Here is a 10,639-nt window from a genome sequence, read left to right as displayed (position 1 = left end):
GCTGGCCACTAGATGGCAGTGGTTAACAAGTAATGTGTACCAAGTTCAGATCAAAGATAAAAAATGACAACAGTGTTGTTTGATTGACAGGAGAGTGAAACACAAATATATTTTTATGATAAAGTTCAATAATGCACTTTACATTGCACATTATGATAGTCCAGAGGCAGAATTACTGCTGTTCAACAGGGCGAGGAGTCACTTGATAGCAGTAGTAACACACTCCTCTTAATTCCCCAACTTCCTGCACCCCTACATCTGCTGCCATCACACCCTGCTCCTGTGCCTCAGTCTCCAGCCACAGCAGCCTGGCATCAGGGTCCTCATCAGAGAACTGCAGCAGGGACCCAGAGCTCCGCAACACCTTTAAACACTGCTTCAGTACCTGGTTGGCCTTCCCTCTACCTTCCTTCGACCTCAACAAGGCGTCTGTGGTGCCCTTGTCAACTATAAGGTCCATGCTGCAGGAACCGTAGTGCTTGTGCAGCTGTGTGCAGTCCAGCTCTACAAACTCCAGCTGTGAAGAACAATTGTCAGGATGGATGGCTTTGGCTCGGACGTGTTCCTGCATCAGATGCACAGCTACGGGGGAAATATCAGCACATGTGACCCGGACAGGAAGAGGGGAGTGTCTGTAAATACAGGGACCCAAGGCAGAAGTGCCACAACCCATGTCCAGGACTCGGAGCAGAGCATCTGGATGGGAATCGGCATGTAAAAGCGGCAAAATTAAGTCTTTGACAGAGTCAAAGCCAAAGAACCACTCAAAGTTCTTGAAGGTGCTGGTCCTGCTTTTGTTCTCAGTGTAGAAGCGGTCCCAGGTTGCTTTCTTGTCCATGTTTTCAATCAGTTCAGCTAGACAGAAACACAAATGACTATTAATAATCATATTAATCATTCTATTTATACAAGCTATACGCACAAATTGCTATCCAAGGTGAGGATATTAAAACACAGGCAACACTATCAGTGGAACATAATACAACTAACCTTGGGGCCTGCATGGTCCTGTTGTATATGACTTAATGCCCATACTGCATAAAAAAATCTGGCGATGTGTTCTGTAAGTAAACTGACTTTCCATTAAATCATGATACTGAATTCATATTTAACTAAATCTAACTGCTTGTTCACTTTTTTAAATGCAATTTCGAGTATTATCAAAGTTCTTCATCCTTCTTCTTTTTATTTTTTTGTTTAAAGCAAAATACATTCAGAAAAAGTAAAGTGCTGCTTTGTGGTGCAACACTGAATGAATGAATATGAGTTTAGCAGCAACCTGTACACAAGCGTAATTGCAGTAAACATTACGTACAGTTACTGCTACTAACATTACGTACTACTACTACTACTACTAATAACATGACGTACTACTACTACTAACAGTGGTAGTAGCAGTAGTATGAGTGATACTACAGTCTATTCAACCATACTGAAACTAGCCTGGTTCGAGACAGGGCTAACACATTGCAGCTAACTACTGAAAGTAAATAGCTAGCGTGTATGCTACATTAGCACTCCACTCATGTGTTGCAGTTACAGCACTGACACAAAAACATTTAAGCCAATAAAATAATACAGTAACTTTACACGTACTTGTCAGAGAGGAGTGATGCCGCACACATGCTGCAGCTATTCTCCTGCTTGTCATTGTTAACGACTTTGAAAACAGCATTTCCACTGTGACTTTGCCTGTCCTCACGCTTATGCGAATGAAGAGCTCTCACTCTAATCGGATTTTAATGTACCACAAACCGCACCTCTTGGTCAACGAAAAGGTGACTGAGATAAGGGCTTATTTTTCTAGATGATCTTTGCCGAGCAGTAACGATGCAACTGCACCATGCCCAAGTGCACACGATGGCAAATGATCACTCTGGAAATAATTAGGTGGATTTACACATGGCAATGTAACTCATACATCTATTAAATATAAACATATATCATTATTGTAATGTGTGCAGTGTTCATTGCACGCCTTGCTTAGTTGGAATATTGACAGCTGCTACATACAGGAGATACAAGATGAAGGACCTGAATGATTTGGGATTGTCACTTTTTTTGCATCACACATCTGTGATACAATTGTATTTCTGGTAGTGTTCTGAAGAATAAGTCTATTAAACAGTTGGCACAAAAATTATTACCAATTAAATAATAAATAAATTAATTCAGTCGTTTATCAAGCCAAAAAAAATAGTCACTGTAGCTTTTAGCTTCTCAAATGTGAAGATTTAAGTTTTTTCTGTGTTACATCACTAAGTGCAACATCTTTATCTGTCTTTCTTTCTTCTCTGGATGTTTGGACCATTTGAGACTGTCACACCTTGCACTCAGGGAAATTGTATTGAGGAAACGATTAATGAAAACTAATACATTGATTAATAATGGAAAACAATAATTAGCTGTAGCTCTTAATGCAACCTGACTAAAAACATGACAAGAAATAAGATGTAAATCCCTTTAATAAAACTCAATGAAACGCAGTGTAACAAAGGAAAAGAATCCAACATAAAGCAAGTAGATAACATTTACAACCACAAAAGAAAAAAAAACCTGTACAACTCTAAATGCCTGGAGTCACTTCTATTTTTCAAAGATTTTTTTAATTAACCATTCTGTGATGACTGAGGGAAAACTTGGGAGTTTGGGGGTGGGGGCAAGAGGGGTAGGGGAGGCATGTACTGTGATTTTATCTTTTATTTTCTTCTTTTTTTTTTCAAATACATGAGTGTAATCTCATACACAGATGTATGCTTCATCAACGTGGCTGCTGAAGATATTCTTTTTTTAAACCCGCTGCTGTAGCACAGAGCAGGAGGAGGATGAGGTGGGCTGTAGCCGGGAGTGTTATTTGTACAAGATGTCGTAATGGCCAGGTCTATAGAGGAGGAAGATGCGGGGGTCACCGCCTTCCGGGAAGACGTGGTGATTGACTGTTCCTCCTTCTCCTCTATCCATGTACTCCACGAGGATGGATACGTTCAGGGCCTGGGCTAAGGCGATGATGTGAATGTGGTCACTTTCTTTAGACATTGGCTCTACCTCCTTTAGAAAAAGAAAAAACACAAACACATACAAGTGTGAGTTTGCTTTCACTGTTAAAACATGAAGCTGGTTAAACATTGTGAGTATTTACTTTTCGATCTTTGTCTACCATAAAATAGCAGCCTGTGTACTCTTTGTAAATAACAACTACCAACATATGCTTAAGGCAACAAGGCATGTTCTCTGTTTTTAAAGCTATCTTTTAGAGCTCCTCTTAAACCATTTAACAGCTATCAGTTTAAGTGGAGCAGCTGCTTAAAGGCATACTGAATGAAACTGGTGAGATTTCAACTCTCATTCTTACAACAGATGTTCAAAACCAGTCAAAGCACTGGACTACCACAATATCTTACTCTACAACAAGTGCTAATACTTGACATAAATAGAAAAAAAAAACTAAAATAATTGATGACTGCAAGAAGTGAAAATACCAAAAGGATACTTTTTTAAAGTTTGATTAAGTAAATAATAGTGATGGACTTTCAATGTAAAAGGGGCTGATTAATATACTAATATGTACGTTTTTGCCCTGAAAATCCACTCTTCTCTAATTCAGTAACACTTTCTAAGATAGTGACCTAATTTTTTTTTTAAAAAAGCTTTTCTGCAGACTGTCTCATGAGGGAAATGGTTATGAGACCCAGATTTTTTCTCTCTGAGGAACTTAAAGTTCATTTTAAGTTCATCGGTGCAGAATGAAAATTTAAAAAAAACCTACCTGCTGACAGAACTCCTTGACAGAGCGTCCTCCCTCTATGAAGTGCTGAAAGAAGCCGTACTCTCGCTGCAGGTAGCCTGAGGTGAGCAGCCGCAAGTAGACGACCACATAGTCTGACACATTCTGGTCATTGAAGGAGCTCAGCAGCTCCTGCAGGCTTGGCTGTTTCTCACACAGTTCAATCAGGTCCATGAACTAGGAGGAGAGACATCATTTACATTGCTAGGTTGATGAGTACAAGTCCGGCAGGCCAGTTTATGGTCCATCTGGGCAGAATCTGTGTGCCAGTCTGCTCCAGCTGACCAAATACACTGCACACTTTGGCAAATGACCATTAAAGTTGGCGGCACAACGAACAAATAACAATAATCTCTCATTGAAGCAGAAGTATACACTGTAAGACTGAAGACATTTTACAGAATAATCTATCAATGAAAGCATTTTTAAGCTACTTTAGACTAAAAAACTATACTGTTCAATACAATAGACTAAATCATTATTTATACATTATTTATATAGCACCTTTCCAAACAATTGTTACAAAGTGCTTCATGGAGCATAGGTAGAATGATCTCATACTATTTGCTACTTGAATGAAGAAAAATGTCAGCATTTGGGTTTGTCAGTTAGCAATAAGTAACTAATGTATTTGTTTTTTTCTTGTGCAGGAAACTCACAGTGTTGTGGAAGTCTTCAATGGTAAACTCAGTGAATCCTTCGTTAACCAGGTCCAGTTTGCTTTTAGCTGCAACTGCTTTGAACCTGAGGAGACAGGAAGTTGTGTGAGTATTAAAGTCACAATTGTGTTTGTTATAGATTTTTAGATTTTTTAGATTTTTTTTTAAATAGTAGATCTAGAGCACGGCACACACTTAGATTTCTAAATGTCTGATGACTGCATATCTAATTGTACAGCTAAATAATATTCACGTCAGATTTTTGCAAAAAATGTAAAAAGTAACTGTATCAAATCAACAGCCAGTGCAGCTATAACAGGAAGTCCCTGTGCCAATACAGACTTTGATAGACCATGGTGACGTGAGTGTGAAGTCGACTCCAAAGACAGGCAGCCACAACAGTACCCAAACATCAACACCTATGACACTCACTTCTGTAGTTCTTTGCTGTCATCTAGCAGGGACTCAAGGTGTGCAAAGCCAAAGGCTCTGTAGAAACAGTTCCCATCTGGTCGCGTCTTACGAATGTACGAGTATTTTTTGTGTAGGTCCTGCAACAAAAACAAAAACAAAAACAAAGGATACCAAACTGTTAAACAAAAGTAAAACTGTGTGGCATTTTTTGTGACGCTGATTAAAATGACACCCTGGACTTGTGGAGGAAATGCTCCAGGATGTGGGTGCAGTAACCTGAGAGCAGCTGGTGCGGTTTGACTGACCTTGATCTTGAGCTGATAAACTGTGTCTTCCTCAGCGTACTCCCTCTGCAGCACCGCCAGGTCCTGTCTGTCCGACACTAAAGGGTTACTGTTGGCTATCTGGACGCCCACACACAGAAAATCAAAGTCAGAGGGTGCACTGGACGCCACTTTACTCATGTGGACTGTTACAAGTGTTTTAATCCTGAGCAGTGTATTTATACATACAGAACTTCAACTGCACTCTTTGATATTATGTTGGTCTTCTAAAACATTATATTAGGTTAAAAGTGTGCAGACATGTTTAATAGTTATTTTATCAGGTCGTGGTCATGAAAAAACAATCTGTTAGTTAAATAAGGGAAAATCATTTAGACATCAGTGTCAATGCATCAGCTTGAGTTTTCCAGGTGTTTAACTGTGTAAAGAAATGACTGGAATCTGAAAACATGTTGACCTTGTGACTCAGACACAGAATAATGATAACACACCTTTGTTGAACTTACCTGTCAAAATGAAAGTGAAAAAAAAAAAAAAGAAAGATTTCTCACCTCCTGCTGAATTCTGTCCTGCTGGGCGATTATGGCCTCGTCGTACGCGAGGCAGTTCACTCCTGTAAGAGAAAGGAGACACATTCAATTGGCTTCAGTGTTAGATACTCAAAGGTGGAGACCAATCACAATCATGGTTGAGCTGGTACAAAGCCGCTATTGGATGCTACCCTGTTAGAGCTGCAATCATTAGATGAAGTTAATCTGGTTTTCTTCTGGTAATCTATTATTTGTTTCAGTCATTTTTCATCCTAACATTTCTATGGCATCAGCTTCTGAAATGTGACACTTTGCTGCTTCTTCTCGACTTTACATTACAGTAAATTGTGCATCTTTGGGCTTGTTGCTCTAAGAAGATATTCGAAGACGTCACCTTGAATGAATAAATAATGAAGAAAAAAAATCAATAGTGGGGGAAAAAGCATTAGTTGCAGCCGTACACCATATCAGAATATAACATTGGTAAGGTTAAAATTATACAAGCGGAACATCACGTCACACTGTTGTAATGTTTTAATATAGCAGATGAGCAGAGACACTGCTGTAGTGTTGCAGTTACAATATGTTGCTACGTCAGTGCTGCACTTCCAATCATGCAAACGTTGCAGCGAACAGCAGGAAATTACCCTATTAAATAAGTGAACCATTAAAGCTAAGAAGTTATTTCAGTTGAATGAAGTTAGCAGTGTAAGTGTGCTTAAAAATAACCTGCGCTGACCCTGCAGAAACAATTGCTGCAGGATCTTCCTGTTGTCTACATGTATGCAGGTGTAGGTTGTGGCTTGTTTGACCCAAATAATACATCTGTATTAAAGGATGACTATCCATGCACCTTTTGGTCACAAAGTGGAGATAATTTGACTCATGCTGCCAGTTACCCTTCTCTCTTAAATGATTCTGGGTCATCTGTTTGTGAAGAAGTGCACAAGTCAATCTAACTGTAATCTGGCTGTTTAAGGCAATGCAAACTAGGTGATAGGGGTTTAACAATGCACTTTAGCACCATATTTCGCAATTCAAAAATATGACGATACGCTATATAAATAAAGTCAATTAAATCATATCCTCAGGAGGATGACATCATATCTGTGATTCCTGCCATGTAAGAGGAAGGTAAAAGTTAAAAAAGACCTGCAGAAGGTGTAAGAGAGTTACGATAACCACAGTCGGCTGGACCTCTCGGGCTAACCCAAAGCTACATAACAATCACAGTCAACTGTCAGTGGGAAACGGTGAGTTTTGTTCTCCAAACACGTGTAGTATAGTCACACACTGGCTAAAATATTGCTGCAGTGCTGAAAGTGGCTGTTAATGAATGGGAGCGTGGATCATCAAATCAGCCCGCTGCCATTGTTACAAACAATGCTAGAAACATGAATGTAGCAGTGACAGTGCGGGCTGGGACCGTTAGCCGTGTGAGAAGAGCAGCATTTTATCACAGAGATCATACTGCCACCACGACACTGGCGTCAAAACTAACTTATGACTGATGTAAGCTCCTGATGATTTTGTGATGCTTTTTAATATGTAAATGATCTCTGTCCAGACAAGTGTTTTAGCAACGTTTTAGAAATAATCTCCGTCCATACTAACCTGAAAACGCATATCACTGGGCATTAGCTTGCCAGTGTAAAGAGGACTCTGCAGTTGGTCGCTTAGTTGCAGAAAATATGAGACAACATGGTCAGCAACGCCTGTAACATGGGTGTGTGCGTCATCATTTTCAAAAGTCTCCATTTTAGGGGTTTAAAAACGCCAGAGTAAAGTGGATGCTAGGTGCAAATCTAGCGAAAGTTGTGTGATTTACAACGAAAATGTATTAGTGTGGATGTAGCCTCACTGAGGATGAGGACATTTTTGTTTAGACATTAAAGATTATCTGATTTAGCTACGTTTTTAAATTCCGTTTCAAGAGGGTTTAAGATCTGCGTGTTAAAAAATTTGCATTTTTTAATTTGGAAAATTTTGAGATGTTATTTTTGCATTTTGCGCTGAAATTTACAGAATAAGGAACACAACTGTAAATGCCTTTATACACCAGGGGTGTTTTTTTCTGTGCAATCAATTTACACATAAATGGGTTTAAATGGGAGTACTTTCACACAGAACACGGATATTACACTGCGTAAAAGCAACCTAATTTTTTTAAACAAATTATTTCTGAAGCTGAGCTTTTACGCACATCAGCCAAACCTGACGTCACAGAAGACATCAGCCTATCACGAAGCGTAATCTGACAGCCACACAAATACCCCCGTAAACATGTTTTTACCCTCTCTACATTGACTGATTAGGCTCCCAGTCTGTCTGTTTATCTACAAGCAGATTCACTTGTTATGGGGGGGGTCGGGAAATAAAATCAATGCATCACTTAATACAAACAATGCAGGTTGGAGGGATGGGTTGTTGCAAATTCATGTTTATGTGGGAAATTTGTATCACTGCTTTTATGAATACATTTAAAGTGAAATATTCACAGGAAAGTATTTTGCATTTTTAGGTAATTTATTTATCATGTCCCCAGTGTGTAAAGCCTTTAAAAAAAACAACGACAATGTTTTGTTTTTGTAAATTGTCATGCCTAAAGGGAATAAATAAGAACCCTGCTATTTTAGATTGTTTTCATTCTTTCTTTGATAAATATATTAAGTGTACTTAACAGTGAGCCCTGTATTGTCTGTGTGGACTGCATCCTTAAATCCATACCTGGTGGTCAAACAACCCTTTTTTTTTTTTTAGAAAGGATGCAGCTTCCCCAGTGGCAGAGCAGGTTAGAGCTCCAAACACTTTATTAAAGTAATGCTTCTTATCGCATACATAGGGCTATTTTGTTTTGTCTTCTTCACGTTAAAAAACGACACGTAAGGTGTTCTGGTTGGTGAAACCACGACACTCACGTATGAGAATTAGACGGTAAATTATGTGGGGTGGATTAGTGTAATGTTGGACATTGACTAATGTGGGACAACTAAGATCCAATGCATTTATCTATTTTTCTATCCAATTCTTTTAAAGCTAACTGTCAACATATGGGCTATTAGTTTTTTAACCTCCCTGACAAAGAAAGCAAAAATTGTAGGCCAACTAAATTAAATGGCCAAATATTGGTATGCACATTTTAAAATGTTTTGGCAGATAAGGTTGCTTGTATACATCAAAGTATTTCTAAGCTTAAAAACTAGTGTCCCACCTTAGAAAATCCACAAATTATGACACAATTTGGCAAAAGAAACATTAATTTATATGTGCCATTTTCTTTTTAGTACAATATATAAAAATTGTTTTCTGATTTAACAAGGAAACATCTCAGGGATTTCATAATGATATTATGTTAATATAATGTATTGGATTCATATGTAAATATGGTAAACGAGTCAGAATTGCAAAGTGTCCCACATTACCCTAATCCACCGTATTACAGTTTTAATCAAATGAAGACAATAACAACAACGCATTCGCGGAGTGAGTTACATTTTCTCTGTGTGTTTACATTAAAATTTACAAGTCAGCACAAGCAGCCGCATACAGCCCACAGTCACCAGCTACCACGATAACAAGTTTGTCCGTTACACCGGCTAACGTCAGCTAAATCGGGCTAGCTCGACCTGTGCGAAAACAAAACAAAATCTCCTCACGACGAATAGCGTCGTTTCAGCAGCCAAAAAAAGCCTCTCTTGTCTTTAATATTAAGCATACACTCTCAATATTCCCTTAAATGTAAAACTCTAGGACTGTCACTCGCTGCTGCTGTGTCAGTCACTAAACAAGCATATTTTTCTTTGTGTAGCAATGGTAGCTCGCTAACGTTAGCCAACAAGCTGTGGCCTCTGCCTCGTCGCTGCACGTCGGCCACCTCCGCGGCGGAGAGGCCGGCGGCTGACACACAGAGCCTATACTAGTGTGGATGTGAGCTTTGCTTGCAGGAGAAGATGGTCGCGCTGTTGGTTGTTTACTTGTTGTGCTGGAACGGTTTCTCTCACCCTCCACCTCGGGCTGTGATGATTCCTGCTGCTCCTCCGCCATCTTAGCTGTCCAGATCTGTTTCCTCCTTCTGCATGACCTCATTCATTACACACTTCCGGGCGGAGTCAAATCTATTTATTTTATTTATTTACCTTTTTTTTTTTTTTTTTTTACTTTCATATTTAAATATCCCATCCATACCCGTTTAAAATATTTATACAAAATACTCTGCTTTGAATAAGATTGTGTCTCTGGCATGGTTTTTCTACAAAAAAGTTAAATTAAAGTTAAAAAATTAAAATTAGATTCACACATTCTCTCTCATTAAAAACGTCAGAATCTATAATTATGCAAATGTTGTTTATTTCAGCAGTTTAACTGCTTGGCACGAGATGTCTCCTACTTCACTGTAAGATCTATTCTCGGTGTTTGTGCACTGGAGGCTTCAAGTTTCCACACCAGACTTATGTAAAGTTACATACTGGACCAGGATTGGCTACCAGACTAGCTGTGATGTCACAAATCCTGCTTGTACACCCACCCCTTAAAATTGGATTGTCAATAAGTACAGAGAAACTTTCCACTTTCAGCAGGTGCATGTGAAAACAAACTCTGCACAGACATCATTCGGCACAGAGAAACTCAAACATTCAGCTGAAGGAGAAAGAAGAAACAATTATTGTGAGTATTGAGTGGAGTGAAACAAGGGAGTCAAGGAACCTAAAACAGTGGGATGTCAAACACTGGAAAACCAACCAGACCTGTGGCGACTGATTTGTGATAATGTGATAATGTGACAACAAATTTGCCTGATCATTTTTTATTACCCACAAAGCAATACTAAAGCATAATATAAACAGAAACCATAAGGACCTTAAATACTGTATTACTCCCTGTCCTGTCCTGTCCTGTCCTGTCCTGTCTTGTATGGCTCTGTGTTAAAATCTAGTTGTTGTTTTTTTAGTTTTCGGTTGATGCTGTGCT

General features: G+C 39.0%; 2 protein-coding genes across 3 annotated transcripts; both read right to left on the bottom strand.

Annotated features, from left to right (window-relative positions):
- Positions 1-75: 75 nt before the first annotated feature.
- Positions 76-1,692, bottom strand: cskmt (citrate synthase lysine methyltransferase). Its single transcript, XM_062445037.1, has 2 exons — positions 1,597-1,692; positions 76-855 (listed from the first exon to the last, which is right to left on the bottom strand). Exons 1-2 carry the CDS (start codon positions 1,673-1,675, stop codon positions 173-175), a joined length of 762 nt encoding a protein of 253 aa, XP_062301021.1. The 5' UTR covers positions 1,676-1,692; the 3' UTR covers positions 76-172.
- Positions 1,693-2,447: 755 nt separating this feature from the next.
- Positions 2,448-9,750, bottom strand: LOC134006010 (ubiquitin thioesterase OTUB1-like). Of its 2 annotated transcripts, none has more exons than XM_062445060.1 (7): positions 9,673-9,750; positions 5,693-5,754; positions 5,163-5,261; positions 4,876-4,994; positions 4,444-4,528; positions 3,767-3,961; positions 2,448-3,048 (listed from the first exon to the last, which is right to left on the bottom strand). In XM_062445060.1, exons 1-7 carry the CDS (start codon positions 9,713-9,715, stop codon positions 2,851-2,853), a joined length of 801 nt encoding a protein of 266 aa, XP_062301044.1. In that variant the 5' UTR covers positions 9,716-9,750; the 3' UTR covers positions 2,448-2,850. The 2 variants fall into 2 exon arrangements, with proteins under 2 accessions (XP_062301044.1, XP_062301045.1); XM_062445061.1 differs by having other exon boundaries at positions 9,646-9,721.
- Positions 9,751-10,639: the final 889 nt, after the last annotated feature.

Source organism: Scomber scombrus, chromosome 23, assembly GCF_963691925.1.
Source record: "Scomber scombrus chromosome 23, fScoSco1.1, whole genome shotgun sequence".
Taxonomy (NCBI): Eukaryota; Metazoa; Chordata; class Actinopteri; order Scombriformes; family Scombridae; genus Scomber; species Scomber scombrus.
Note: the sequence above shows the minus strand (reverse complement) of the source record. Positions and strands in the feature narration are given on the sequence as shown.

Coding starts and splice junctions, on each gene's coding strand:
- cskmt (XM_062445037.1), bottom strand. CDS start 1,675: ATGCTGTTTTCAAAGTCGTTAACAATGACAAGCAGGAGAATAGCTGCA. Junction 856..1,596: donor GCATCACTCCTCTCTGACAA/GTACGTGTAAAG, acceptor GTTTCTGTCTAG/CTGAACTGATTGAAAACATG.
- LOC134006010 (XM_062445061.1), bottom strand. CDS start 9,715: ATGGCGGAGGAGCAGCAGGAATCATCACAGCCCGAGGTGGAGGGTGAG. Junction 5,755..9,645: donor AAACCGTTCCAGCACAACAA/GTAAACAACCAA, acceptor TTTCTCTTACAG/GAGTGAACTGCCTCGCGTAC. Junction 4,529..4,875: donor GACAGCAAAGAACTACAGAA/GTGAGTGTCATA, acceptor CTGTCTCCTCAG/GTTCAAAGCAGTTGCAGCTA.